Genomic DNA, 16,734 nt, shown 5'->3' with positions numbered 1-16,734 from the left:
TTCAGACTGCGTGCCCCTATTGCCGCCATTCTTGCTGCACTAATCTGTTCACCCTTTGGTCTACAAAACCCACAAGTAAAAAATGTAAATCAGTAAAGTCTTGAAAACTATTGAGGCCCCTTTAAAATCAATTTCGCTGCAGTGCACTGGTGTCATTCGGAAAAGCATCTTAAGAATGGGAATGTGCTACGAGCTGTCGCAATACACAACGCATTTCGTGTTTTAATTACGCCTGCACACGTGTCATAACGAGCACCAGTATGATCGCTGACGTCTAAAAACTACTATACTGGCAGTCATGCAGAGTTGCCTATAATGCTGCTGTGGCACTGAGAAACAATAAACGTTACAACACGAGTTGGTTTGTTGCACCCCAGGTCATATTTTGAGAACTTCTGATAATTCAGACAGAATCCCGAGGTCCCCTCGAGTTTGAATTATCGAGGGTCTACTGTGCATTCATAACTGCCATTACATATTATACTGACATTGTGAAATGTAGTAGTCTGATATGAATGCCAACGTTTATTCACGATGAATCTGAACTGGTCTGTCTAAGAAGAAAAGATGTACGACATCTCTATGTACTGCAAAGATGGATTTACTATCAAGTCTTACTATATTCTGTATTTGTTTTATGTTTGTCCATTACGTGCTGGTATTGGTGGAAAATGGACTTGGTTTGTTGTATCCAGTAATTTGTTCTACCCACATTATGTTGTAAAGTGTATATGTGAATGTACTAGCCGACCAAATGAGGTACGTATTGAGAGTCGTTGTGCAAAGAGTAAGTGTAGTGATAATAGTGATATAATCACTATACAGTCGAACCCGTTTATAACGAACTCGAAAGTGTCGCGAAAAGTGGTCGTTATATCAGTAGTTCGTTGTATATGAACTCGCCCTTAAAAACGTGCGCTTAGCGGCCAAGCCGTTTTTTTTTCTTTGTGCACTTTTATTAAAGTGCTAACAACCCCTTCGGTGACAAGCTAAGCCTTTTCGCGTCGTGAAGCGACGCCCGCTGCGTGCTCACGAGTGAATTAACCGGCTTTGCAATGAGCTGAAACCGTTTCACCGAAGCGTGGTGCCGCGACGTGGAGCCGATCATCCCTGGCTAGTTGCGTGCAGCGCGTCGCCTACTCGGGTCGCGGAGTCACTGCCGGGCCGCTTGCTGTATGCCGTATGCGCGCGTTTGTACGTTCTTCGTGCTTGCTTCACTCCGAACCGTGCACGGACGGGTGCGGCGACTAGCCTATTCGTTCAACGCGGCGAAAACAAGCATTTTCCAAGCAACGCGCACTCTACGTCTCCGCGATGCTCGCGCGGCCCTGCACGACGATGCGCGGCGCACTTCATCGACGTTTCTCGGTGCCCGCGCCGCTTAACAGCGAGCTACTTAATAAAGTTGTTGTTCTTCTTCTTACTTTCGTTTCTCAAAGCGACGCGCACTTTAAAGTACTTTAAAGCGGTCTCGCACGACGCGGCGGCGAACTTGCGAACGGCAGCATGGCTCAGCATGGCGCGCTCGTACCGCCGTCAATCCGCAGTGTACGGCGTACGTCACACGCGCAGCCGAGCAGATATCTACAGATGACTGTGATAAGGTTGTCGGCTATAAGGCATGATGGCACGTTCTTCGACGGCCCCCACCTCGCCAACCTCGCCTTCGCTCATTTCTGATGCTTATCCGCGAAGGCATCGCCACAATCGCGCGGGAGTCGTAATCACCGATCGACCGGTCTCTGCCGTTACCGAAAAGACGGACGACTTTTTGCGGCACATTGTGGCGTCGACGAGTCTAGGGACGCAGTGAACCTTTTTGCGATGGAAAGTTATCGCGGTTATCACTTCTTGCATTTATGCCTTCTTGCGCTCCAAGGCATGGTTTGGTTCATCGCAGGCGGTCGTAGCTGCAGAGAACGGCGTCAGGAAAGGTGACCGTGCGAAAGCTGACCGCTAGGCTTCATTCTGCCTACTATTTTTTTTCCCTCCCTGCCATTTTACCACTGAAGAAAAGGCTGGAAAGTGAGCGACCTCGCTCGCAGCGTCTGAAATCTGCGTGCGGTGCTCGCCGATCCGGGTATCTCAGTCGCGAGTAAACTGCAGCGGGGCACGCGCGAGCGCGCGCTCCTGTCACGCTTTAGAAGACATGTTTTAACTTTTTTTTTTCGCTTCGTATGCGCCATATTTTTACCGCGGCCGTGTCTGAAGTGTTCGTTGTAAAAGTACGAGGCATTGAAAAATGTTCGCTATTGCCACGCCCACTTCTTGTCTTGTTTTGATGTATTCGGGTTTGACCGGCAGGGACGGTTATCAACGCTCGACGCTGTCCGCGAAGTAGTGTTCTAGAAGCGTCGCGATTGTAGTAGATCGGTTTGTTAAGATTGCGCCCCGCACGCGAATGTTCCAGTTTTGTCTAGAGATAACGCCGCCACCAGCGATATTGCTGGAAAGTTCGATAGCGCCTGTATAAAAGCCGACGCGCTTGATCGCTTGTCAGTTGATCGACGGACGACGCCCTGTTCGCCGCTATCATTGTACAGCGTGCATTGCTGTAGTTCTAGTTCTCATTTTCCGGCCACAAGTTCGGCCAAATAAACAGTTTCATCCTACAAACGCCGACTGCTGTGTTCGTCGACGTCACGACCACGTGACATCTGGTGGAGGTGCTGCTTCTTCCATGATCCGGACGCCCCCGCGAAGCGCTGACCCAAGCCCAAGCCGCGATGAGGACGACGGCAAAGAAAACCCGGATCGTCGAACAAGCCGCAGGCAGAAGGGACTGCAGCCAGAGTACGGGCTCCTTCCCGAAAACACCAGGCAGCCCCAGGTCCCAACAACGACCGCAGCGACGATGACCGACCCCGTGCAGCCTGCGCCGATACTTCTCCGGCAGCCCAAGGAGCCGCCAACTTTCCGCGGGTCGTCATTCGAAGACCCGGAAACCTGGCTCGAGACCTTCGAAAGGGTCTCAGCGTTCAACAACTGGGACTCCGAGGACAAGCTGCGCCACGTCTACTTTTACCTGGAAGATGCAGCAAGGACCTGGTTCGAGAATCGGGAGTCCACTCTTAGAACCTGGGACACCTTTCGCAGCGCTTTCCTGGAGACGTTCACAAGCGTCGTCCGAAAAGAAAGGGCCGCAGCCTTGCTGGAGACACGGGTCCAACTTCCAAATGAAAGCGTGGCCATCTTTGCAGAGGAAATGACCCGGCTATTTCGCCACGCTGACCCTGCCATGCCCGAGGACAAGAAAGTCCGCTTCCTCATGCGAGGAGTAAAGGAACAGCTCTTCGCTGGACTTATGAGGAATCCGCCGAATACCGTCGAAGAATGTCTCCGAAGCAACAACAATCGAGAAAACGCTTGAGATGCGAACACGGCAATACAACCGCAGCTTCTCGACCACAAGCTACGCCGACGTTCAAGCACTAGGATCCGCCGACCTGCGTGAGACGATTCGAGCAATCGTGCAAGAGGAGCTGCGAAAAATTCTACCTTCGTCGCAACCTCAATGCCACGCCCACTTCTTGTCTTGTTTTGATGTATTCGGGTTTGACCGGCAGGGACGGTTATCAACGCTCGACGCTGTCCGCGAAGTAGTGTTCTAGAAGCGTCGCGATTGTAGTAGATCGGTTTAAGATTGCGCCCCGCACGCGAATGTTCCAGTTTTGTCTAGAGATAACGCCGCCACCAGCGATATTGCTGGAAAGTTCGATAGCGCCTGTATAAAAGCCGACGCGCTTGATCGCTTGTCAGTTGATCGACGGACGACGCCCTGTTCGCCGCTATCATTGTACAGCGTGCATTGCTGTACAATGATAGCGGCGAACAGGGCGTCGTCCGTCGATCAACTGACAAGCGATCAAGCGCGTCGGCTTTTATACAGGCGCTATCGAACTTTCCAGCAATATCGCTGGTGGCGGCGTTATCTCTAGACAAAACTGGAACATTCGCGTGCGGGGCGCAATCTTAACAAACCGATCTACTACAATCGCGACGCTTCTAGAACACTACTTCGCGGACAGCGTCGAGCGTTGATAACCGTCCCTGCCGGTCAAACCCGAATACATCAAAACAAGACAAGAAGTGGGCGTGGCATTGCCCCCCTCTGAAAAAGCATCGTCCCGATGCTTATGAAAGAACATAGAAGAGAAAAAAACAAACAAAACAAGGGCATACACAAATAAATTACAATAACGAGGGAAAAAATAGAGTCCCGAGGCTCGCTAACGCGCAAAAAACGGCTTAAGGCGCACGACATGGACGACTTCAGGTCGCGCACGGCGCCGCTGAGAGTTCGTAATGCCGTCAGGGGCAACCTCATAGTCGAGTGCGCCGAGGCGTCGAAGTACCCTGTACGGTCCGAAGTATCGTCGAAGAAGCTTCTCACTAAGTCCTCGTCGGCGTATTGGCGTCCATACCCATACACGGTCACCGGGTTGGTATTCCATGTGGCATCGTCGAAGGTTGTAGCGGCGGCTGTCAGTCGTCTGCTGGTTCTTTATCCGTAGGCGGGCGAGCTGTCGTGCTTCTTCGGCGCGCTGTAGGTAGGTGGTCACGTCGATGTTTTCCTCGTCTGTCACGTTTGGTAGCATGGCGTCGAGCGTCGTTGCCAGGCTCCGTCCGTAGACCAACTTGTATGGCGTCATCTGCGTCGTTTCCTGTACGGCCGTGTTGTACGCGAAGGTCACGTACGGAAGGATGGCGTCCCACGTCTTGTGTTCGACGTCGACGTACATGGCCAGCATGTCGGCGATGGTCTTATTTAAACGCTCGGTGAGGCCGTTGGTCTGTGGGTGGTACGCGGTGGTGCGGCGATGGCTTGTGTGGCTGTATTCCAAGATCACCTGAGTTAGGTCAGCCGTGAACGCCGTACCTCTGTCGGTGATGAGAACCTCTGGGGCGCCGTGTCGAAGGACGATGCTCTCAACGAAGAACTTGGCTACCTCAGCGGCACTGCCTTTGGGCAGGGCTTTTGTTTCGGCGTAGCGGGTGAGGTAGTCGGTAGCCACGACGATCCATTTATTTCCGCAAGTCGACGTTGGGAACGGCCCCAGGAGGTCCATCCCGATCTGCTGGAATGGTCGCCGAGGAGGCTCGATCGGCTGAAGGAAGCCTGCTGGTCTTGTGGGCGGTGTCTTCCGTCGCTGACAGTCTCGGCACGTCCTTACGTAGCGAGTGACGTCGACGGCAAGGCGCGGCCAGTAGTACTTTTCGTGTACTCGTGCGAGCGTTCGGGAAAGTCCGAGGTGTCCAGCCGTCGGTTCGTCGTGCAGGGCATGCAAAATTTCTGGTCGCAGTCCCGAAGGTACAACGATAAGGTAGCTGGCTCGGGCCGGAGAGAAGTTCTTCTTTATGAGGACGTTGTTTTTCAAAGAAAATGATGCCAATCCTCGCCTGAATACTTTTGGGACAACGATGGTCCTGCCCTCCAGGTATTCCACTAGACCCTTCAGTTCAGGGTCGGCTCGCTGTCGTTCGGCGAAGTCTTCGGCACTTATGGCTCCCAAGAAGCTGTCATCATCCTGGTCGTCGGGCGTTGGTGGGTCGACAGGGGCACGAGACAAGCAGTCGGCGTCGGAGTGTTTCCTTCCGGACTTGTACACGACAGTAATGTCAAATTCTTGAAGTCTCAGGCTCCACCGTGCGAGGCGACCTGAAGGGTCCTTCAAGTTAGCTAGCCAACACAAGGCGTGATGGTCGCTCACATTTTTGAAGGGCCTGCCGTAGAGATAGGGGTGAAACTTTGACGTAGCCCAGATGATGGCGAGGCACTCCTTTTCTGTTGTTTAATAGTTGACCTCTGCTTTAGACAGCGACCGGCTAGCATAACTGATAACCCTTTCCAGTCCGCCCGCCCGCTGCACAAGGACGGCGCCGAGTCCTATGCTGCTTGCATCGGTGTTAATCTCCGTATCGGCGTATTCGTCGAAATGCGCAAGTATCGGGGGTGTCTGCAGGCGTCGTTTCAGTTCATGAAATGCTTCGACTTGCGCTGTTTGCCACCTGAATTCGACGTCGGTCTTCGTGAGCTGCGTTAGTGGCTCGGCGATCCGTGAGAAGTCTTTGACAAAGCGTCTGTAATAGGCGCACAAGCCGAGAAATCGGCGCACGGCCTTCTTGTCGGTGGGTGGCGGGAAAGCGGCGATGGCAGCTGTTTTCTGCGGGTCTGGGAGCACTCCAGTCTTGCTGATCACGTGACCCAGAAACAAGAGCTCCTCGTACGCGAAGCGGCACTTTTCTGGCTTCAGGGTGAGCCCGGAGTTCTTGATTGCTTGAAGTACGGATTGAAGTCGCTGGAGGTGTTCGTCGAAGTTCGAGGAATACACAACGACGTCGTCCAAGTAAACAAGGCAAGTCTGCCACTTCAAGCCAGCTAGTACAGTATCCATGACTCGTTGGAAAGTCGCAGGTGCCGAGCAAAGACCGAAGGGCATGACCTTGAACTCGAACAGGCCGTCCGGCGTTATAAAGGCGGTCTTTTCTCTGTCTCTCTCGTCGACTTCAATTTGCCAGTAGCCGGTCTTGAGGTCCATCGACGAAAAGTAATTCGCGTTGTGGAGTCGATCCAGGGTGTCGTCTATCCGTGGGAGAGGGTATACGTCCTTCTTTGTGATTTTGCTCAGGCGACGATAATCAACGCAGAAACGTAGGGTCCCATCCTTCTTCTTCACTAACACCACGGGAGACGCCCACGGGCTGTTGGACGGCTGGATGATGTCGTCGCGTAGCATTTCATCGACTTGTTTCTTAACGGCCTCCCGTTCCCGCGTCGAAACCCGGTAGGGACTCTGACGGAGTGGTCGAGCATTTTCTTCTTGCGGTGCTTCGCAAGGGGCGTTTGTCGGACCCGCGACGACGACGAGAAACAGTCCCTGTATTCCTGCAGAAGGCGTCAAAGCTGTTGCTGTTGGCGAGCGGGAAGTCTTGGGTTTACGTCGAAGGGTGGCTCAGGGATCGTCGTCGTAGCTTCGTCAGAATCTGAAAAGGCAAACGCATCGCTGACGGCCAAGATTTATTCGATGTATGCAATCGTCGTGCCCCTGCTCAGGTGTCTGTATTCCTGGCTGAAATTCGTTAGCATCACGCTTCCTTTCCCTTCATACAGCCGAGCAATGCCTCTTGCGACGCAAATGTCACGGTCTAGCAGCAAACGCTGATCGCTCTCGATGACACCTTCGATGCATTCAGCCGTTTCGGTGCCGACGGGAATTATGACGCTGGATCTAGGAGGAATGGTGACTTGATCCTCGAGCACGTTGAGGGCACGTTGACATGGGTTCATATCCGGTGGTGTCGCTTTCTCCGACGATAGGGTTATCGACTTGGTTCTTAAGTCGATGACGGCGCCGTGGTCACTTAGGAAGTCCATTCCAAGTATCACATCCCTGGAGCAGTTTTGTAGGATTACAAAGCTCGCAGGATAAGTCCGGTTGTTGATAGTGACTCTCACCGTGCAGACACCAATCAGCGTTATTAGATGGCCTCCAGCGGTACGGATCTCGGGGCCTTCCCAAGCAGTCCCAACTTTCTTCAACTTTGCTGCAAACGGCCCACTGATGACGGAATAGTCGGCTCCAGTATCGACGAGAGTGGTGACGTTGTGGCCGTCGATCAGAACGTCGAGGTCGCTAGTCCGCCGTCTTGCATTGCGGTTACGTCGCGGCATCGGGTCACGGCTACGTCGGTTTGCACCGCTGCTTCCGCGTTGCGTCGTCAGGTCTGCTTCCGGTCGCAAAGTTTCGTCTTCGGGACGTCGTTCGGCGTGCGGCGGGGGCTCGGAACTTCGTCGCGGTGTCGTCATCGACGGCGGAGGATCTTCAGCATTTCATCGTTCAGCAACCGCACCTCCATCGATTGCTGCCCTTAGTTTTCCGGATACGGGCTAGGCGACCGGCCCCGGTTTGGGCCAGTGTACTGCCGGCGGTGCGGTGACATGTAGCGGCCGGGCGACGGTGAGCGGGAAGGTCGTCGTTCTTGCCACTGTGTGCCTGTGAGGTAGTCGTCGATGTCGCGAGGCCGTTCGCCTGGCTGCGGGCGCGGCGCGTTGACGGGGAATCCGCGTAGCCCCATCTGACGGTACTGGCAGCGGCGGTACGTGTGGCTGGCCTCCCCGCAGTGGTAGCAGAGCGGGCGGTTGTCAGGGGCACGCCAGACATCGGTTTTCCTCGGGGTGTAGCGCTGGCCGACAGGTGGGCGGTAGGGCGTCGGTGGCGGCGGCGGCGTCTGGCCGACATGTGGACGGTAGGGCGTCGCTGGCGGAGTCTGGCGACGGTACTGCGGCGGTGTGTCGTCTTGGCGTGGGCGTGGAGGAGGAGCATGACGGCGGGCTGCAGCAGCATAGCTCATAGCTTGCGGCTGCGGCTCTGCTAGCTGAGGCGCACCAAGTGAATGCTGGATCTCCTGGCGCACGACGTCGGTGATGGAATCCACATTCGCGTGCAATATCGCGTGCAATCACCAGCAATATCGCTGGTGGCGGCGTTATCTCTAGACAAAACTGGAACATTCGCGTGCGGGGCGCAATCTTAACAAACCGATCTACTACAATCGCGACGCTTCTAGAACACTACTTCGCGGACAGCGTCGAGCGTTGATAACCGTCCCTGCCGGTCAAACCCGAATACATCAAAACAAGGAATACAGCCACACAAGCCATCGCCGCACCACCGCGTACCACCCACAGACCAACGGCCTCACCGAGCGTTTAAATAAGACCATCGCCGACATGCTGGCCATGTACGTCGACGTCGAACACAAGACGTGGGACGCCATCCTTCCGTACGTGACCTTCGCGTACAACACGGCCGTACAGGAAACGACGTAGATGACGCCATACAAGTTGGTCTACGGACGGAGCCTGGCAACGACGCTCGACGCCATTCTACCAAATGCGACCGACGAGGAAAACATCGACGTGACCACCTACCTACAGCGCGTCGAAGAAGCACGACAGCTCGCCCGCCTACGGATAGAGAACCAGCAGACGACTGACAGCCGCCGCTACAACCTTCGACGACGCCACGTGGAATACCAACCCGGTGACCGTGTATGGGTATGGACGCCAATACGCCGACGAGGACTTAGTGAGAAGCTTCTTCGACGATACTTCGGACCGTACAGGGTACTTCGACGCCTCGGCGCACTCGACTATGAGGTTGCCCCTGACGGCATTACGAACTCTCAGCGGCGCCGTGCGCGACCTGAAGTCGTCCATGTCGTGCGCCTTAAGCCGTTTTTTGCGCGTTAGCGAGCCTCGGGACTCTATTTTTTCCTTCGTTATTGTAATTTATTTGTGTATGCCCTTGTTTTGTTTGTTTTTTTCTCTTCTATGTTCTTTCATAAGCATCGGGACGATGCTTTTTCAGAGGGGGGCAATGCCACGCCCACTTCTTGTCTTGTTTTGATGTATTCGGGTTTGACCGGCAGGGACGGTTATCAACGCTCGACGCTGTCCGCGAAGTAGTGTTCTAGAAGCGTCGCGATTGTAGTAGATCGGTTTGTTAAGATTGCGCCCCGCACGCGAATGTTCCAGTTTTGTCTAGAGATAACGCCGCCACCAGCGATATTGCTGGAAAGTTCGATAGCGCCTGTATGAAAGCCGACGCGCTTGATCGCTTGTCAGTTGATCGACGGACGACGCCCTGTTCGCCGCTATCATTGTACAGCGTGCATTGCTGTAGTTCTAGTTCTCATTTTCTGGCCACAAGTTCGGCCAAATAAACAGTTTCATCCTACAAACGCCGACTGCTGTGTTCGTCGACGTCACGACCACATGACACTATATCTGGACGCAGCTTCAATGGTTAGCATAGGAAAATCGTAAGTGCACACAAATATGGTCGTTATAACCGATAGATCGTTATATGTGGGATCGTTATAAGTGGGTTCGACTGTATATACTCGCGGACAACTTTTCTTGGCAATGAAGGGAAGGCTACGGGGGCGGAGCTACTGCACATGTACTGCTCCGCGAAGTAGTCCGGTTCGGCGCGCGACTCGAATTTAGTTTTGGTTTGTGAACCTTCCGTACCTCCTGTGACGGCCATTTCATTATTCGAGCGGCCGTCACAGGCTTACACAGCCATTTGTTAGTGAAATTCGTCACAAGCTCCCTCAATGAGTCGTCGGGAAAGCTGGAGGGTGACGAGCGCTCACCTGAAGACGAAGGCGCCATTTTGACTGTGAGGTGCACGTAAAAGGTGCGACGTTTTGACAGGTGCGAAAACGCGAAATGACACTGCATAAATCGAAACAAATATAAATATCTCCTTGGTGCGCGCTGACGCTCACTTCAAACAGCACCCCGTAGAAAATAAAGCAATGTTGTTGTTTTTATTCTCACGCAGAAAACACGGTCGCAATTGTGGGACTATAATCTTCAATGGTAGCACACGCGTAGTTCAGCTCTCTAGCCTTCCCTTCATTGCCAAGAAAAGTTGTCCGCGAGTATAGTGGGGTGATACAAAGCGATTATTTTGTGTCTTTTATTGTATAATTATGAACATTTTCTATGATTGATTGTCATAGACTGCCTGTGCCGTGTGGCTGTTTTTTTTTTCGTGCTCCCCATGCCCAGTGCTCTTTCTTTCCGGGCTTGTAAGGTATTTTGAATAAGTTAAAATGAGTAAATAAGTCTGGCTAGATCTTTTTAGTGACCTGTGCATTGCTTGCAGGGCAAGTACAACCTTTCCTCAGACATCACCACTGTTTACTGCCTGGAAGACGGTTTCGTGGTTAATGATTTCCCCATGCTGGAGGTGCTCATGCCAGATGCTCAGGGAAATATTTTCACTCTGAAGATCCCACCGTCTGTAAGTCATTTTTGAAATTTTCAAAACTGTTTTACTCGGTTCTAAGGTATGCCTGAATCTTCACTGCAGAGTCCTTTTTTTTTTTGCTGTTTAACAATTTTAAAAAGTATGTAATGTGTGCCCCAAATCTAATAATGCTTACATAATTTTTACATGGAGAACGTCAAGTGCATCTGATATTTTGGTAATGACAGTGGCAATGCTACTGGCCATAAGAACGGGCTATTGGCAGCAAATGAATGCGTTTAGAGTTATTGTAGTATCTGGCTATAGCAAATGGGCAATTTAAAGACTGATTTTCTTCGAATAAAGGTGTATGTTTTGCTTGTATGATTATCGTACTATATACAGTTGAACCTGGACATATAAAATTGCTCGCTGTTTTGTACACTTGTAATATTCCTTTGGAAATTTCCTGCAAAATGATAGTACTGTAGTATGTGAATACAGGATATCTGCTAAAGTCTACATTCAATACATTATTGATTGATTACAATGCATACGCCAATGGTGTATTGATTACATTCAATACACCATTGCGTGCCCCTGAAAGTGCAATTCTAAAGTGTGTTCCATCACTCTTGTGATCTTAAATACAGTAAAACCTCGGTTATTTGTACTCGGTTAATTGGGAATCCCGGATAATTTGTATTATTTGCGCGGTCCCAAATTTTTACATGTAAATTTAACCGGATAATTGGTGCGGCCAGTCTGCGACTTCCCGGTTAATAGACCCTTTTCATAATTGTAAAGCTAGCTTTCCTGCCATGCAGTTTGCCCAACTAATGGCGGCTAGTCACTTACTGCAAACAGCGTGTTCAAGCGCATTTTGCTTACGCTATGACGTGGAAAATGTAGACTGGGCTCTCTTGACATAAATACGCATAATAGACAAGCCTCAGCACGTGCAACTAGGACCTCGTCTCCACTCTAAGGAAGAGAGATGCCGCCATTAGTTGTTCAAATATGCAGCGCAGAGAAGCGCACTTGCGGATTATGAAAAGGGTCTATTGGCACACTTGGCCGCGACTTCTAAGATATGCAAAGGGTGTTGCGAATCTCGGAGGCTGTAACTAAAACATGCATTTTTTTTTTTTTTTTGATGTACGGATCTCGAAGGCCATGTTTTTTTTTTACCGGAAATACGTCGTAGACGCCATGTTTTAGAAATTGCCAGGTGGCGATGCGTGCGGATGCGATCATGATCATCATCATCTCAACAGCGATGTTAGCCACTCTAGCGAAGTGAATGTTTTGTGGAGTCTTTGTGCCATTTGGATGTTGGCTGGCGAGCATTGTGCGATTCGGTGCGACTGCTCCATTTGTCTCCTGTCTCCGCTTGAGTGTCTTCCCTGTGAATTAGTTGATTGAGGTGTGCTTGGAAGGAAGATGCCGAATTACAAGAGCTTGTCCCTGCACGAAAAGGTGTGCTTAATTGAAGAGGCCAGCAAGTCGACGGCGTCGAAAACGGCTCTCGCCGAAAAGCACCACGTGCCTCTGTCAACGCTGTGCAACATCATCAAGAATAAGGAGAAAATTCTCGATGCTTACAGCAAGACGCACTCGTCAAAGCGTACACGAGTACGCCCGCCTACGTACGCCGACGTTGAAGCAGCTCTGATCAACTGGCTGCAGAAAGCCAATGCAGCACACCTTCCTGTGAATGGGACCATATTGCGTGAGAAGGCCAACCAGCTGGCGCTCCAACTTGGACATTCTGAGTTTAAATGCAGCAATGGATGGTTTTGCCGATTTAAGGAGCGCAACAACCTGACATTCGTGACTGTTTGTGGCGAGAGTGGCAGCGCGGATCAGTCTGTTGTCGACGGCTGGAAGCAGCACACCTTGGCTCCACTACTCGCCAAGTACGAAGCAGCAGATGTTTACAACCTTGATGAAGCTGCTCTGTTCTACAAAATGTTTCCTACGAAGACGTTCACTTTGAAGGAGGCAGACATTAAGGGGCGGAAACAGAACAAAGATAGAATCACTGTTTTGTTTGGTGCAAGCATGTGCGGTGAGCACAAGCTGCCACTGCTTGTTATTGGGAAGACAGAAAAGCCTCGTTGTTTCAAAAATGCACGACTGCCATCCAAGGATGACCTGATCTATAAAAACAACAAGAAAGCTTGGATGACGGCTGCACTCTTTGAAGAATACGTGCGGCACCTTGACCGCAAGTTTGCGGCCGCAGGGCGCAGCGTTTTGTTCGTCGTCGATAATTGCCCAGCTCACGGCGACATTCAGAACCTGCAGGCAATCAGGCTGGTCTTTCTACCCCCGAACTCGACGTCGCTATCGCAGCCGATGGACCAGGGCGTCATACACCATACCAGGAAAATATATCGCTACAATCTGTTGAAGCGAATGCTCCTTTGCTATGGCAACGGAAAGGAGTATAACATTGACCTCCTCGGTGGTATTTGCCTCATTGTTCACGCATGGAGGCAGGTGGAGGCCACCGTTATTCGACGGTGTTTTGAGCACGCCGGTTTTGTGAAAGAAGAGGCAACCTCCGCTGAGTTTGCTGTCACCGCTGTCACTTGCCCGTTTGATGAAGAAGGGGAGACTCTCTGCGCTCGATATGAGGCTTTGCACGCGGACGAGGAGTGCACTCCAATCGGATTCTCCGAGTACGCAAATGTCGAGTGCACAGTGCAGACGTGTTACGCCGACATCGACAGCGAGATAGCTGCGAGATCGACCGATTCGGCCTCTAATGTTGACAGCGATGACGAGCCCTCCCGAGCACCCCCTTTGGCGGATGTCATCGATGCCTTGAGTGTTGTGCGCAGCTTCGTCGAGTGCAACGGCGGCGAGGCTGAGATGCTGCGCCTCATTGACAGGCTGGAAAATATGACTTTCAGTGCTGGGAACTACCAAACGCGTCAGTCACGCATGGAGGAATTTTTCTCCAAGTAGGCTGACTTGCCACAATAAAGGTGTGACTTCCGTACATCACGTTTTCTGGCTGATTTCATTGATTTCGCGTTGTTTCGGATAATTGGGAATCCCGCTTAATTGGGATATTTTTCTCGGTCCCGAGGCCTTCGAATTAACGAGGTTTTACTGTATTCATGCCGACATGATGTCACTGTTTTGTCTGGTGCTGCGAAACGCAGTATTGAATGCGGAGGTCACTGCAAGCAGTGGACTAAAAATTGGCACAGTGGATGTTTCAGATAATGTATGGTTTGTGCAGCAGGGATTCATGTGCAATAATGACACATTTGATTTGGTTAGCTTCACCGCAACATTGCCGTGTGACGTGGCGAAGGAGTCTTATATAGTATGGAACTGATAGCCATGTGGGGAAGCATACTACTTGCGGATGTTCGTTATTGGAAATACGACAGTCACTGTGCTTCATGCAGAACCAGAAAATATGGTATTCTTAAAGTGCGATCCCTTTACCCACACTGAGTGCCATATCGTCACGATTCCTGGAACTGGCAGATGTCATGCTCACAAAGCATCCTTTCTTGTCACTATTATTGCCCAGGTTTACTTTCAAGAGGTCACATTAAAACGCGGTGACCACGGTTGCTACAAGCTTGCAGTGGCCCAGTCACCGTCGGGTGAGTATTTTCGAGGTCCCAGTGCTCCAGCTGCTATGTCCCAGCCGTGCCAAAAGGTGCTGCAGCTCCATCACAAGTGATAGTCACCGGTGTGTCTTCTTTTCAGGCATCATGATCGGCTTCACCATCATCCGAGGGCTGACCACGGTGTTTGATTTGGGCAACAAGCGCGTTGGATTTGCACCCCTGCTTTGCAATGCGAACGACGTGATAGTCAAGTATGCTGAGAAGGACCATGCCGGTAATTTCTGTTGTTGCTTGTGTTTTTGTGCAACTGGCTTTTCTTGTCAATGTGCAAGCTTGCCAACGAGCAGCAGGGCATTCCTACATTCAAACCCGGATGTATCGAATCTGAAGGGGATCACAACAAAGTTCTAGTATGTATAGGTAATTCGATATTAAAAATACATTCAAGGGTATTCCACAACTGTTCGATATACGCAATAATTTGTTATCTGTGGGTTCGATATATGCGGGTTTGACTGTATATCTCTAAAGAAATTCCTCCACCTTGTGGAGTTCTACTGGACTAATTTCCCACAGTCTTACATTTTGTTAGGAGTAGGGTTCACAGCAAAGGTGGTGCTCTTCAAACTATGTTCCACTGACTTACACCACAAAAAAGGGTGAACATTAAAACTGAAGTGCGTTGATAGTCTGTTTATAAACAACTACGGTTGAACCCCTTTATAAGGGACGTGCACTGGGGAGCAATTCTTGTCTTTTAAATGAGGTGTCTCTTATAAGCACGGCACGCTCCTAGCGCCGCTGCGCGGCAACTGCAGTGACATAGCAAGCTCTTCCCATAGCGTTACGGAGGAGTTTCGTGACCAGCAAAGCATTGAAGGACTCTGGTTAAGGCAAACCTCAGTTCCCTTAAGCTGCAGTTACATCCAGTTAGACAGAAAGCCTAACCTTGCTTGCTCCGTACTGAGGTTGACCACCTCATTTTAAAGGAGTACCGACACACTTTTGAGACATCGTAAAAGGGATGTTTTTCGTTTCCTTGGTATGCACTGTTAACGCTCTCCAGATGCCGGAGTCAGATAAAACATATAAAATATGTTACTTTGATTTTAAAGTTTTTGTCGCTGAGCATTAGCAAGTAAGCCCCACCACAATGGACATTACTCCGACGAATCAACACAGTTCCATGGCGTTTGCAAACTCTGCGTCCTGCATGCAGCCTAAATCGCAGAAATCTTTGTCTGGGTCACTGGATGATAATTTACTTGTTGTTGTTTATGTGCACCACGAGCAGATGACGGATCTGCTGCTTGTACGTCGCGAGTTGCTGTCTCCCCGTGACATCGCACTGCGATGACACGTCACTTAGAAGCCGCCCCCTCGATATCGAAACTGAGAGTGTTTTTTAAAAGTAGCGGTATTAAAAACATATTCGATACAATCCCATACACCACTATCCTCTTTTTAGGGCTCTCAACACCAGTGCTTTTATTTAGAGCGACAACCCGGAAATATTTAAAGGGCCCGTAAACAGGCTGCGACTTTTTTTTTTTACACCCCCCAAACAAGCTCGCTAATTCGTACAGTAGACCGCGGCAATCACGTTTTGGGAATATTACAGCGCTGCGCGCCGCGCAGATCCTTCATTTCGAAAAACAATTCCCGCGCTTCTTTCCTACGGCTCACCAATCCTCCTCGCACGCGCAGTGACGCAAACTCGGCGATCGGCGAGTTGACGTAGCACTGAGCTCGTCGATTGGTCTAAACCAGGCCTCAACAAGTTAACGCCAGTTCCTGTTCCCATAGAGTTTCCTAAAATTAACTAGAGGGGACTCTGACGCTGCGATTGTTCAGCTACCATGGGAATGATGGGTTGTACACAAATTTGCCTAGTCTTCATGCTTGTGGCTTCAAAAGTACTTGTGGCTTTGTTTATTGCTGTGTTTTGGCGTTCGTTTCAGATAAAAGAATAGACCGTTGTGAACTTCGTGACCAGGTTTGATTTGGTGAGCCTAAAAAGGTTAAAGGTGTTGAAGTGGAACTGCTGACTTTTGCAGAACTTTGTTTTGCGACAAAGCGGATGCAGGCGACGCGCAGCCAAACGGAGCTGAAAGAACGAAGTTTAGACAAGTTTGTGTACTACCCATCATTCCCATGCTGGCTGAAGCGTCGCGTTGCAGCTCCCATAGACACTAGCGCCAGAGTTCCCTCTAGTAAGTATTGTAGGAAACTCTATGCCTGTTCCCACCCACTGCTACGAAACTGCGCCTTGTTTCTTGGCCTTGCGGTGATGCGGTTTCGGCCACGCAGATAGCACCTGCACGAACTTGGCCTTCGACATGAGCAACACGTAGAGGAAGCATTGTTCACTT

General features: G+C 50.8%; 1 protein-coding gene across 2 annotated transcripts in view; it reads left to right on the top strand.

The window, feature by feature from the left end:
• Window positions 1-16,734, top strand: part of LOC119394381 (beta-secretase) — a 50,211-nt gene that overhangs the window by 28,821 nt on the left and 4,656 nt on the right. For both annotated transcript variants that reach the window (XM_049415768.1, XM_037661678.2), the window contains 3 exons: window positions 10,680-10,817; window positions 14,320-14,395; window positions 14,502-14,636. In XM_049415768.1, the coding sequence (XP_049271725.1) occupies window positions 10,680-10,817; window positions 14,320-14,395; window positions 14,502-14,636 (349 nt within the window). The remainder of the gene's footprint in view (window positions 1-10,679; window positions 10,818-14,319; window positions 14,396-14,501; window positions 14,637-16,734) is intronic.

Source organism: Rhipicephalus sanguineus, chromosome 5 (assembly GCF_013339695.2).
Source record: "Rhipicephalus sanguineus isolate Rsan-2018 chromosome 5, BIME_Rsan_1.4, whole genome shotgun sequence".
Taxonomy (NCBI): Eukaryota; Metazoa; Arthropoda; class Arachnida; order Ixodida; family Ixodidae; genus Rhipicephalus; species Rhipicephalus sanguineus.
This window is presented reverse-complemented; position numbering and strand designations above follow the sequence as displayed.